General features: G+C 41.8%; 1 protein-coding gene across 1 annotated transcript in view; it reads right to left on the bottom strand.

Moving 5' to 3' along the window:
- The window catches only part of CTTNBP2 (cortactin binding protein 2), a 226000-nt gene that overhangs the window by 44948 nt on the left and 166431 nt on the right, over positions 1-14621 (bottom strand). Inside the window, 3 exon segments of the mRNA XM_015563768.1 lie at positions 10869-10948; positions 11894-11989; positions 14430-14605. Of these exon segments, the coding sequence (XP_015419254.1) occupies positions 10869-10948; positions 11894-11989; positions 14430-14605 (352 nt within the window).

Below are 14621 nucleotides of genomic sequence, written 5' to 3'. Positions count from 1 at the left end.
AAACCTTCAATTTTCTAACTAGTATCAATCTTGCTTTATTTTTTTAATATTAGTAGGATGATAATGGTGTAGTAGGCAGACAGGCATTAGCACCTTTGGCCAGATACCCAAAGGTGTCTAGCAATGGACAATTGTAGGGTGGAACCTCACCCCCAGGGTGACCTTTCCCCCCCGCTAGCATAAAGCTCCCCATGTGGTATAGACCCCTGAACTTTCATATCACTGGTCTTGCAGTGTGGACCTCCCCTAACCTGTGGTAGACCTGGCAGGTACCCATCAGTAGAGACCACAACCCTGAAAGGACAGGGACACACCCAGGAAGCTGATGAATGTTCTGTTGAGATCCTCCCTTGGGGTCTCCAGATAAATACCCTCAAGACAAGGGACCCAGCACTTGCTCTTGGTCTCCCTTGAACACCCCTTGCCTTTGCCTAACCCCTTCTTTCCCCAAGGTGCTCCCTCACCCTTTGCCTCCCCAACCCCCTCTATCCCTGGTATTTGTCTTGGTTCTGGATTTTCATAGCGCCAGAACTCAAGCGGGAAGCTCCTGTGTTAAGCGTCTGACCCTGGTAGTCAGTGCACATTGCCGGTAACAGTTTCACCAGCATTAGAAGGGTATTAAAAGTGTTTTCCTACCTAATTTCCAGTTGGCTGCTAATAGGTAGGCCTAACAGTCTCTTGCCCCTATAAAGGCAGTAAAACGTTTTTCTAGATTCTTGCCAAAGGGAGATTTCAGTTCTATTTTTCCGTTTTTGTGAAGTTTTGTCACTTTTCAAAAATACTTTAGTGGGAAATAGCATATTAGGTACCACTAGCCAGGTCCAATTTTAAACCACAAACCCTGAGCTCTCCAAGTTAACCTCACACTGCCATGACTTATTGGGTGGAAATTCTCTCACACAGACTGTTTTGCACCAGTGAAACTCAATACAGAATTTCAAGATCTACGGAATATGCTACTCGAGATCTTCAAGTAGTACTGCTCTTTAATCTTGTCTTATTTCTGAAAACAACAGTGCTCTCTGTTCATTACAGCTATCCTGTCATACCGCCTGTACTTTCTTAAGATTGATTTTTGAGATCATATAACAGCAGGAGACCCAGCTTCACAGATAAACTGCCTTCAATATCAATACCTCATCTGTTATCAGACTGTGGGGGTTCGACAAATATAAGCAGGAAACATTCCATTTAAAATTTTGGCCATTCACTAGCAGTAAGCATTTTGTGTTCGCATACACTAATATCCTTTCTGGAAAAAGGTAAACTATAAATAAGTGAACTAAGTAAGTAAATAAAGGGAAAAACAAATGTACAAACTTCCAGGTCATTCATACTTTCTAATAAATGCATTCCATTAGTAGGTTTCCCCTCATTTCAGGTATTATCAGTTTTTTTGTTAATGTTATTTTGTCTATCTTGTCAAATGATATAATTGTGTTGGTTACCATATAAGATCTGAACCAAAAAAATAATAATAATAATTGCTGGGAGACTATCGCTCTACTGAGACTGGTGAAAACAAATCGGTTTGGCTCAGTGGATAGAGTGTCGGCTTGCGGACTGAAAGGTCCCAGGTTCGATTCCGGTCAAGGGCACGTACCTGGGTTGCGGGCACATCCCCAGTAGGAGATGTGCAGGAGGCAGCTGATAGATGTTCCTCTCTCATCGATGTTTCTAACTCTCTATCTCTCTCCCTTCCTCTCTGTAAAAAATCAATAAAATATATTTAAAAAAAGAGAAAACATGCAAAGCTATGCGAAGAAAACATATTTAGAAAACATATTTACCTATTCTAGCATTATCATTTATATTTCTCTAAATAGCAAGGTCTGAGGTATAATAAAAATGCTACGTGCTTCCAGCAGAGGGCACTAAAGATAGACAGTAGGTAGATGGAAAGCAGACAGATTTTGGGGGATGGGAGTTAAATATTTTAATCGTGTTGAAATGAGGTATGTTCTTTGAAAAATAAAATCAAAGTTAACTTCTAAAAGGTGAATTGTAGTTGTCAGAATTATCCCTTATCCCTAAATGCATGCTTAGAGTGTGACCTTTCGGCTTATTCCTAAAGGGACAGGGCCTCATTATCACAATTGGTACCAATCCCTTTTATTCTTGTCTTCACAGCCTATTCAGAAAGCTCTTATCACATGTCAATTAGTGCTTTGTGAGGCAAATGAATTCTGGATTAAATGGGAACAATAACCTCAACAAAGGCCCATCCATACTTTTATTTTTTCCCTCCACAGTGTTTTTCTACAAAAAGGAGTTTACCAGAAGAGCTATTGTTTCCACTATGGTCAATGTGGCACCTGTAATGTGGCTTCAGACTAGTGGCATAATTTTAGAGCAATAAACTTAACCTTTTATTTGAAGTTTTATTGGCCAGAGTCTGAGGAAAAGCTTCTACTGTCCTGAGACCACTTTAGGCCAGATTGCGGTGAGATGTTGAATTAAAAAAAGAATGAAAAATAAAAGGTCTTCCCCAAGCCAATAAAATTGGGATGGCTATAGCTTAAGGTATAATGCTTTATAGCTAGTGTTACTGATACCATTGTAATAATCTGCCTATTTTTTAGCAGGAAAGGAGTAAAGGAAAGACTAGATGATATAGGCATGCCATTTAAACAGCTTTGCTAATTTCACACTCCCCCCTGATCAATGGGGGAAGGGACTGGACATGGCCACTGCAAGGGTGCCAAACCTTAATATTTAAACGCCCGGACAAAGGAGCATATGCTGTTGGCTCTTGGTTTTTACCCTCTAGTTCTCTTGGAACTCCTGCCGCACGGGGCACGCTCCTCTGCATTCGCCCATGTGGCTCATGGCCACATGGGACCCACACAATGGACTGATGTACTTAATTGGCCTGAATGCTGACCTAGACCCAGCTGCAACATGGAACGAAAGCTTTGGACACTGGCCCTCCTTTTGGCTTTACTGGAATCCCAGCTGCCCCTCTTTCAGGACTGGGTTAAAGGACATGGGACTTTTTAACCAGAGGAATGTAACTCCATGTAAGTAAAGCCTTTCACCACATCTCATTCTCCCGTGGGGGCTTCTGAAAATGCTTATGTCAGTGATACCCCAAGAACCTCACACCTAGTCATGTCTGGGAAATCTGGCCCACAAATTCCTCCAGCAACATTACCATTGTTATTAGCTAGTTATTAATGACTAGAGGCCCGGTGCATGAAATTTGTGCATGGGGAGGGGGGGGAGGGGGGCGCGGGCAGGGTTCCTCAGCCCGGCCTGCACCCTCTCCAATCCGGGACCCCTCGGGGAATGTCTGACTGCCAAAACCAGCAGTCCGACATTCCTCTCACAATCCTGGACTGCTGGCTCCTAACTGCTCACCTGTCGACCTGCCTGATCACCCCTAACTGTTTCTCTGTCTCTGCTTTCTGGCCTGATTGCCCCCTAACTGGTCCCCTGCCAGCCTGGTCACCCCCTAACTTCCCCCCTGCCAGCGTGGCTGCCCCCTAATTTCCCCCCCTGCCAGCCTGGTCGCTCCCTAACTGCCCCCCTGCTGGCCTGGCCACCCCTAACTGCCCCCATGCCAGCCTACCTGATCACCCTTAACTGCCTCTGCTTGCCAGCCTGGTCGCACCCTAACTGCTCCCCTACAAGCCTGATCGCCCCATATCTGCCTCTGCCTCAGCCCCCATTACTGTGGCTTTGTCCAGAAGGAAGTCAGACATCTGGAAGATGTCCAGTTGACCTGGTCTAATTAGCATATTACCCTTTTATTTTTATAGATAGGAAAGGCGCAAAAGGGAGGCCAGACATTGCAAGCATGGCCACCTGGGCAAGCTTCCACAGGAAGCTGCAATTCTGGTCCCCTGCCAGCCTGGTCACCCCCTAACTTCCCCCCTGCCAGCGTGGCTGCCCCCTAATTTCCCCCCCTGCCAGCCTGGTCGCTCCCTAACTGCCCCCCTGCTGGCCTGGCCACCCCTAACTGCCCCCATGCCAGCCTACCTGATCACCCTTAACTGCCTCTGCTTGCCAGCCTGGTCGCTCCCTAACTGCCCCCCTGCTGGCCTGGCCACCCCTAACTGCCCCCATGCCAGCCTAATCACCCCTAACTGCCGCTGCTTGCCAGCCTGGTCGCACCCTAACTGCTCCCCTACAAGCCTGATCGCCCCATATCTGCCTCTGCCTCAGCCCCCATTACTGTGGCTTTGTCCAGAAGGAAGTCAGACATCTGGAAGATGTCCAGTTGACCTGGTCTAATTAGCATATTACCCTTTTATTTTTATAGATAGGAAAGGCACAAAAGGGAGGCCAGACATTGCAAGCATGGCCACCTGGGCAAGCTTCCACAGGAAGCTGCAATTTCACACTCCCAAGGGAACCACTGGTCCATTCCCTGCAAATCACTGGGGGAAAGGGAACATGGACCATGCACAGTGAATCCAGGTGATGTAGGGAAGGTGCCTATCAGTCTAGCCTGTAACAAAAATAACTGGCCAGATGGGGTGGAACCATGGCAAGTGTGCAAAATCTTAGAAAGTTAAAATTCTGAGACAAAGGAATTCTCTCACTCTTGGCTCTCTTGTTTCTCTGGCTTTGCTCCTGCCTATGTTCCTAGAAGCCACATGGTGGACCCCACAAGGAATGGACTGATGGACTGCAGCTGGGTACACAAGTAAACTAGCTTGATGCTGGATTGGACTATGCATACATGGAATGAAAACTCTGGGCAATGGCCTTAATCCTAGCTCTGCTAAAAGCAAAATGGGACTTTTTTCATTGGTGGGACGGAAGGAAATAAGCACCTTGGAAACTCAGGGATCTAACCCATGCAAATAAATATCACTCATTTTCCTGTGCGAGTCTCAAAAAATTCCTTTTTCTCGTGACATCACAAGGAGCCCATGTCCCCTAACAACAGATGGGGACACAGAGAGCTCCCCACTAATGACACCAGGACTGTAATTCTGACATCTTTGACACTCAATTTTAAAAAAATAGTTCATATATGACTTTAGAGTCCCAGATGACAGTTACTATCAGTTTATTAATATTAAATCCCCCAAACAATATTGGCACATTCAGCATCAGAAGTCACACAACTGGAGTCTTTCTTGTTAGAGCAGGTTTTAACCATTTGCTAAGGTTCCTCTAATAGAATAGGTATAAGAGAATAAAATTCAAGAGAAATTACAGTGCACACATGGACACACACATATTTTCTGTTTTTAAAAGTTACCTAATTGAAACTGTAAAAGCCAAGCTTAGACTTGGCTACTAAACTCAAATAAAGCTAGGCCCTCATTTATTAATACAGACATAATAATTTGGGTCTGTATTATAGCTATTTAAAAAGACAAAACTAGAGATATCTTGAACATAACCCTCCCTTGTCACCCGGGTTCCGCTCTTATGAACTCCTCCTGCTCCAGCCCTCCTCTGGGCTGACACTAGCCCAACTGGTCAGAATCTTCCACTATGACCATCGGAACCTAAAGATCCACTGGTGTTGAAGCCACCTCTTCTTCACATGAAGGAACCAGCTTCCTCCTTCCACTGGGACCTTACCCAGCCTTGCTCTTGTACACCCTGAAAGAGTGCCATTTGCTAAAGAGACTGATGGAGCTATGGTGGGCTGTATTAGATACAAAACCATCACTTATGACCTTATTTTTATGGAAACATAGCAAATTTATCTTGGGATGTATGAAGATTAAGTATAATCTCCCAGCGAAGATTGGAGTGGACAGCCAATAGATGGAAGAATCTCATGGATTATGTCCTGAGGGATTCAGAGCCCTACATGTTAAAATAGGGCTTAGATTAGGGTGACCTAATCAAGTATTTCTCTAATATAATAATCATTTATAGTCACTGAATTATTAAAATAAAAAATTAAGAATAAGCACAAAAACAAACAAACAATCCAATTAAAAAATGGGCAAAGGACCTGAATAGACACTTCTCCAAAGAGAACACACAGATGGCCAATAGACATATGAAAAGATGCTCAAATCAGTAATCATCAGAGAGATGCAATGTAAAACTACAATGAGATATCACCTCATGCCTGTCAGAATGGCTATCATCAATAAATCAACGAACAAGAAGTGTTGGTGAGGATGTGGAGAAATGGGAACCCTTGTGCACAGTTGGTGGGAATGCAGATTGGTGTAGCCACTGTGGAAAACAGTATGGAGTTACCTCAAAAAAATTAAAAATGGAACTGCCTTATGACACAGCAATTCTACTTCAGGGCATTTATCCACAGAAACCCTAAATACTAATTTGAAAGAATATATGTACCCCTCTGTTCATTGCAGCGTTATTTACAATAGCCAAGATTTGGAAGCAGCTCAAGTACCCATCAGTAGATGAGTGGATAAAAAAGCTGTGGTACATTTACATAATGGAATACTTCTCGGCTATAAAAAGGAAGAAAATTGTACCCTTTGTGACAGCAGGGATGGACCTGGAGAACATATGCTAAGCGAAATAAGCCAGTCAGAGAAAGACATGTACCATGTGATTTCACTCATATGTCCAATTTAATGAACAAAGTGAACTATCAAGCCCAATAGAGAGAGACTCGTGGAGAAAGAGCAGGCAAACAGCTCTGGTAGAGAGGATGTTGGGGATAGGGGTTGAGAAAAAAAGAGAGAGAGAACTCATGGACATGGACAAAAGTATGGTGATTGCCAGGGGCGGGGTGCAGGAGGTAGGGGGTAGGTAGAGGTGGAAGAAGGCATAGAGGGAGGGGATACATGGTGATGGAAAAAATAAAATAAACTAGCAGAAAAGTTAAGAATAAGCTAATAAAAATTACAAATTGGTTAAGAGATAAATTTGAGCTAATGCAAAAAGTTCAACTGTTATAAATAATTAGTGATTAAAAACTCAAATAAGTTAAATGTGTCCTTATAAATTCAAGGATAGAGATTTAAAATGTATTTGTATCTATTTAACTATTTAATGAAAGTATTTAAAAATAATTTCATTTATTTTAAAAGCCTGATTTAAAGTCTTCACTCCATTTGGTTTTCTGCACAAGGGCTTTAATACATGCATTTTATAGAACACATTTACATACACAGTGAGAACTGGCTACTGCAATTCTTTCTTAACCAACAGGTTAGTAACCAGTATAAACTATGATTATATATATGAGAATGGAAGACCGCCTAAGTTCAACTCTTTAGGTTCCACCACTTCCTGAGGTTCTTAAGCAAATTATTTTGTGTCTTGGTTTATTCATCTGTAAATGGGAGTAACTGGTATAAGTACCTACCTCATAGAATGATCAAATGGGACAATCTATATACTTAGAACAGAATTTGGCATACATTAAATACTCATTAAAAGTCAGGTATCACTAGGCTTGCTTTTTATTGTACAGATTTTCAACAACTCAAAGACACACCAGTATGCCTTGTAATTACCGTGGCACTAAGTGGATATGTCACTCTCTGGCTCAAACCCTACCAGTGGCTTCCTATCACACCTGGGCTAAAATTCAAAGTCCTTGCCATGAACAAAGTGAACTACCAAGCAAAACAGAGACAGACTCATGGATAAAGAGCAGGCAAACAGCTCTGGTAGAGAGGGTGTTGGGGAGGGGCGTTGAGAAAAAAAGAGAGAGAGAGAGAGAGAGAGAGAACTCATGGATATGGACAAAAGTATGGTACATGACCTGGCTTATCGTTCTCTCTCAGACCTCACTGCCAGGTTCGGTATTTTTGTACCTGCTATTCCCTCTGCTTTAAACACCCTCCACAGGCCTTCACTTCACGTGGTCTTCTGTTTATATGTCACTGCAGAAAGGTCTTTCCTACCAACTCCATCCAAAGCACTTTCTGCCATTCCTTCCACTAGCGCTTTATCTTCTTTCCTGCTTTATTTTCCTCTATAGTTGTAATTAGTGCTGGCCTCACATTATAGGTATTTATGCATTTGTTTTTTAATACATCTTCTCCACTAGAATGTAAGCTCCATGCATTTAGAAAATGCATGTTACTTACACATAGCTATATCCTACATTCCTAAAACTGCCTGCGTTTAGGAGGCTCTCAATAAATAGCTGTCAAACAACTGAATTAAGTAACTAAACAAGATACAAATATGTATAACATATGGTCTATCTCCTTAAGGGGTTAGACTCTTTTATGGAAGAAGAAACATTGACAACTATTATAATACCCTAGAGGCCCAATGCACAAAATTCGTGCAAGGGGCTTGGCCCCTGCAGCTGCGGCAGCTTGCCTCAGCCCTCACAGCCCCAGCTTCATCTGGAAGGCCGTCTGGAAGGTCGTTCAACTGTCCAGTTTAATTAGCATATTATGCTTTTATTATTATAGATTGCCTCACTCACTTTAAATTTTGAAGTGATTGCTAAAGTGAGTGTTAGTTTTTATCTTCATCCAAGAGTTAACTATTAGATTAAAAAGCCTGTTCTGTACATTCATTAAATTGAGAACAGAGGTAACAACAGTGTTCATCTAGTCTCTGGTAGTCAGACTATGTCTTGTGCATCACGAAGTACATGCTTAACTGCAACTGGAATGCGGCTAACAAATATTTCATTTGACAGATCTACTCAGACAAGGCTAATATGCAGTTGTAATTCAGATGCATTGCTTTTCTATTCATTTAATCATCTAAACAGGTGAATGAGAAGCTCTGAGTCATAATCTTGTCTGGTACAGAGATGCTGAGGAGGGGGAGGGAGAAGCAAGTGGTTGTAGGAACTGACTCCACTGAGAGCATGAGGCTCACATTCCTGAAAACTAGTTGGTGACACAACTCTACCTTTCATTTATACAAGGAATGAGACAGATCTCCTTCCCATCTGTATAAAACCCACAGGCTTACTTTGATGCATAAGGGAAAGAACAACTAGCAAAGGAAAAACGTGAAAGTATCAGATTGAGAAGACACCATCTTTCCTAAATTGTAAGGCTTTTGAATGTTCCCATTCGACTGTTGCTGCTTTTACAGTTAATCCCAACTAGATCAATAAATGGCTCTCAATGCTTGTTTTCCTCAGGACTTCTGGCTAGTCCTGATGATCAAACAGCAGGGCTTATACCTGCTAATTATGCAAAAATTCTTGGTAAAAAAAAAAAAAAGAGGTAGAAAAACACTGGAATCCATTATGATTTTCAAAGCAGCAACAATCTTTGACTCACACAACACTAATTAAAGGAGCCACAGCTGCTGATTCTTTGGAGGCTGCCTCTGAATCCATTTTTGTTGCAATTAGTAAGCTTCCAGTTGCACCTGACGCCATAGGAAACATGGAGATAAATAAAATCTTTGATATCTTTCATGTTTGCTTACACTTGAACTATAATTTTTTTAAAATGTAGAAATTAATAATTTCTTAAAAGAAATTATTCTACAATCCAATGAATACATTTATTAATCACTATTCCAGGTGTTCTGCTGCTAGAAATTGTTGAAGTTGTATGCTAGTATGTTGGCCCAATGACCTGGTTATAGTTCACAAATTATTGGACATAAGGATGTTTGTTTCAACTAGATTTTAAGATTATGAAAACTGGTATATTTTCATTTATTTAAAATCCTATGTTTATTGAAAGATTAAGAGTGATGAACTACAAAATATACTACTTGCTACAGTAGGGATTATTAATGCTTTTTAAAATTCTATGTTAATTGTCTTAGAATCCTCAGAAATTGAGTGCTAACATATGAGAAAAAAGGCTAACTTTTTACAACTTCAATTATATTAAGTAATAAAAATTTTCTGATCACACACACAATTTACTTTCCTCAGGAGCAAATACAGTGGGGCCTTAACTTATGAGTTTAATTCGTTCCGAGACCGAGCTCGTTAAGGAGCTCATTAACTCAAATTACTCTATCAACTCAATGTAAAAAATCAGCGGAGACACAGCTGGTATCTCAAAAAACTCGTTAGTCGGGACACTTGTAAGTCAAGGCCCCACTGTATACCAATTCATGGTCAATGAACACAATTTTTGTAAAGGGTCATAGTCAAACCCATTCATTGTTTTTAAAAAACCCTTCCAAATTAAGGCAGTAAACAAAATGATTGTGTAGTTAATGTTTTACACCATCAATATATCTTAGTTTCAGATAGATCTCTCACACACAGACACCACCTATTATCAGGGAACGCATAATCCTGACTTCCATATTGATTAGTTATTTGATGTCAAGTACTAGTGAGGGAGAGACCATTTCCTCTTGCTCTGATTTAACACTCACAGGTGGGGAAACAAGGCAGGAAAGATAAAACAAGGCCTGATAGTCTGGGCAATCTGCAGCCAGCTTGTAACTAACATCTTCCCCAGCAAGGACACAGAGCAAATAGTTAAAGAAAAACTCTCTAATGAGAGAATGCAGAGAGGGAGGGGGAAAGGGGAAAGGAAAAAAGGGCAGTTTTACTCCCTAGGAGCCAGCAGTCTCAAGGCTTGGCAAGATAAAGTCGCCAGGTGCTTCTCATGAATTCTGGGGAGGTCACAACAAAGTAAAAAAGGGGTGGGGGGGACCTTGAGAATGAATCTGTACCAAAATAATCAGCAAGGAATTTCAAGAACTATAGACAGGAGGGCATATAACACCTCAGACCACCACCCAACTTGCTCTTCACAATAGCTGAGAGCCTTTCTGTGCTTCATAAGCCAGATGTTTAAGTTTGCTTTGCTTTTTCAATAAAGGTGCATGCTTTAATTGCGTTAATAAATTGGCTTTTCACAACGCAGCCAAGGTCTCTCATATAAACTCATTTATATGAGAAGACAAGGATCACGGTTGGGGACAGCCCTCTCCCACTGACTCAGGGGGCTGTCCTGTCCGGGAACAGCTCTCGGGTGTCGGCGAGAGGTGCCTATAACACATCCACCCACCAGCCTTAGGTAGTTCTGCAGTACCTGAAGAGGGATCAAAGATGTGTACGTCACACTACTGAGGCAGCCTTCCTGAGGACCTGCAAGAAGGAAAAATACAGAGGAGCACTGGCTCTGGTTGCCGGATTCAATAATTTACTGTTTATAAGCAAATGTTAGCAGAGCTTAGTTCCAATCCTCGGAAAGTTCTAGCCTTGCCCGGCATTAATGCACAGGTTGGGGGGGGGGTCTCCCTTATTTTTCATTTTTTAAAATATATTTTTATTGATTTCAGAAAGAGAGATAGAAACATCAATGATGAGAGAAAAATCATTGATCAGCTGCCTCCTGCATGCCCCACACGTATAAGCTGGCAACCTGGGCATGGGCCCTGACCAGGAATTGAACCAGGATGTCCTGGTTTATAGGTCAAAGCTCAACCCCTTTAAACCTCAATAAGTATAGTTAAAACAACAAAATCAAACTTTATTACTTGAAATTGTAAAGACTCCATTCCCAAGTCTAGGAAGTACATGATGATATCTATAGCCACAATTTCCTTGTATATAAAAATGAGGATAAACAGAAATATGTATCTTCTTGGGTTGTTATAGGGTTTAGCGAATTTATACTTTTAATGTGCCATACACAACAGGGCTTAACACATAGTAGGTACTCACTACACATTAATTTGTACCATTATAATGATCATATTGATCATACACTGTACTACTTGACAGTAACAAACTTCTTTTAACTTTCTGTCACTCTCTTATCAGCACACCAGTTTGGCCTCTGGCTTATTCCTAATGAGATGCAATCAAACTCATAGGAGTCAACAATCAAGACATCACCACCGGTGTCAACAACTTGGCTTTTGATTTTTCCTCCCCTTGTTCCAAAGAACACTGATTAGTTAGCAGTGGGAGTCAGATACGCATGGCTAGAGAATGCAGGACAAAACATGCAGGTTTAAGAACTGGTACTTCGGAACAATCATAAAACAAAAGCTCAGTCAACATTGTCTCAGTTTAGAGTGTCTTTACCTGACGAAAGCACAGTGACTGGCTCTGCTTTGTTCTTTTTCATGAAGTCCCGTGGGGGCAGGGTGTGGCTCTGACCCACTGACCATGGCACATCTCCTAGTTCAAAAAAATGACAATGTCAGGAGAAGATGAAAATGAATTTTTCTTATAAGGGTTGATGCATGATCTCCTCTGTGAGAACTCTAAGGAATCCAAAGGCATGTACAGAATTTGTGAACGGTCACAGGGAGTTAACTTTTGTTGAAGGACAAGAGGAAGACCTTCAAACTACAGGCTTCTCCAAAGCTGTCCTAAGGAGGGACTTTCGTAGTTCTTCCAGTGCCTGCTTCATAAAGGCCACGCACTCTGGAGCCCGGTCCCGGCCTCCCTCTCCAGCAAACCTTTAGATTCCAGAAAGCACACACACATAACCTCAGGTGCTCAGGATAAGACAAGCCTTCCCAGAGTCTGGGCCCTCTTGAGAACTTGTTTTCTTCTCTTCCCTTCCACAGATCAATTCCTAGATACCCATTCTCAGCATGTCCTAACATACAGGTCCTACCCCACCTGTAACTTCCTGTTATCTGTTGGCCTGGGTCCTTTTAATCTAGCTTGGGTTATCAACCCAGTAAAATCCCTTATATGCATATATTAATAACAATAATAGTGTAGTTACTAATTATTAGTGGTTACAGCCAGGTGCTAAATGAAACCCAGCACCCACAAAAATCAATGGTTTTAGACCTGGAATTCTACTGGAGTACCTCACCCTCATTGATTAGTATGAACAGAAACCATGGTTCAGAAGTAAATCTATCCGCTGGTTGTGAATACCCAGTTGCCTTTGTCAGTTTCCAGATTAACTGGATGAAGGCTGATGTAGGGGCCCATTACCTTCAAAACATGGCTGTGCTGACTTCATTTATTAGACCCTTTAGGCTAACCTACCCCTTGAATAACACTCGGTTTAATGGGAAAAATGTGACCAAGAGAATCATTTCTGATTTCTTTCTTTTTTTTTTTAAAGTAGGAGATTTTTTTTAAAAAAAATATATATTTTATTGAGTTTTTACAGAGAGGAAAGGAGAGCGAGAGAGAGAGTTAGAAACATTGATGAGAGAGAAACATCGACCCGCTGCCTCCTGCACACTCCCCACTGGGGATGTGCCCGCAACCAAGGTACATGCCCCTGTCCAGAATCGAAGCTGGGACCTCTCAGTCCGCAGGCCAACGCTCTATCCACTGAGCCAAACCGGTTTCGGCCTGATTTCTTTTCTTAATGCAATTATTTAACTACATGTATTTTGTGATAATTATGGTAATTTTGCCAAACCGGTTTCGCCAAAGAGCCATAAAATGCCAGAGCCATAAAATGAAGTTGTGAATAATTTGCTTTATTTATTCTTTATATATTTTTATTGACTTCAGAGAGGGAGAGGTACAGAGAGAAACATCAGTGATGAGAGAGACTCACTGATTGGCTGCCTCCCTGGCTGTGCCCTGACCGGGAATCGAACCGTGACCTCCTGGTTCATAGGTTGACGCTCAACCACTGAGCAATGCTAGCATGGCTGTGAGTAATTTACTTTAAAATCTAGCAGTAATATATGTTTTGAAAGTGAATTAGCATTTGTGAGTGAACTGACAAAGGCCCTTTTTACTATAACAAGCCTACACATTAATAGCATGGTGAAAAGCACCCTTCTCCCAAATTGGACCATGCTTTTGCAACATGGTGCTGTTGAAAGTGTACAGGCTTTCCTACCAGATAGACTGGGGTTTGAGTGCTGCCTCATTCGCTCGTTAGCTGTGCCTTCAGGAAGGTCATTGTGTAACTTGTCTAGCTATCTATACAATGAGCCTGTTGCAGGGACCCACTGAGGTGCTGCTATAAAGCGCCCAGCAAAGGTTTGGCATAGTGGCAGCAGGTTCCTGCAGATGTTTGTTCTGGTTTAAGAGAAAAAAAACTAACCAGGGATAACTAGCCTTTACAGAGCTCTTATTATGCTCACGAGAAAGCAAATGCTATTTTCAGAAGGTCCTCAGAGGCTATTTCATGGAGCCTACTGAACGGGAATAACCAGTTATCATCCTGATTCATCCCATGTGGGAGCTTTGAATATATCTTCATTAAAATGCTTTTTCCAATTCTAGACTTCATTAAGACTCCTGTCCTTGGAGGTAAGGTGTTAATGGATTACAGATATCCTGGAATAGCCCAAGGACAAATTTGGAGGTGTGTTCAGAACCTGTGCATTAGCAAGCAGCTGTAATGTGGTTAGTTTCATGCATAATCTAGAAGAGCAAGTGCAATCACAATACCACACCGCGGGCTTTCATATTCTTTACTCTCTGAGTATCATCTGAGGCATAAACACATTTTTATACTAATGTTATGTAATGGCTGCATTGTGAATACTCAAGTGTCAGCACCAGCAGCTGCCACAAGTGAGTTTTTAATGTGTTTAATCAGTAAACTAAGTCTCAGGTTATGAAGCCCATAAGCATAAATGAACCTGAAAATCTAACTTGCCCTTCATTGCAGGGTTGTTGATACCTAGCATGATGGATTGCACACCGCTTGCACTGAGGCCGATGCTGGAGCTAGTGGTGTTATTGTCCGTCACATCTTCCAGACTCCACCATTCATCAGGAGAGATGGCTTTGAAATGACTTGTCAGAGCTTGACTCACTGCTTTTGAAAAATCATCCCCGGATGACTGTTTGCGGATTCTTAGAGCATCGATTG

The sequence above is a fragment of the Myotis davidii genome, unplaced genomic scaffold, assembly GCF_000327345.1.
Source record: "Myotis davidii unplaced genomic scaffold, ASM32734v1 scaffold359, whole genome shotgun sequence".
NCBI classification, from domain to species: Eukaryota; Metazoa; Chordata; class Mammalia; order Chiroptera; family Vespertilionidae; genus Myotis; species Myotis davidii.
Note: the sequence above shows the minus strand (reverse complement) of the source record. Positions and strands in the feature narration are given on the sequence as shown.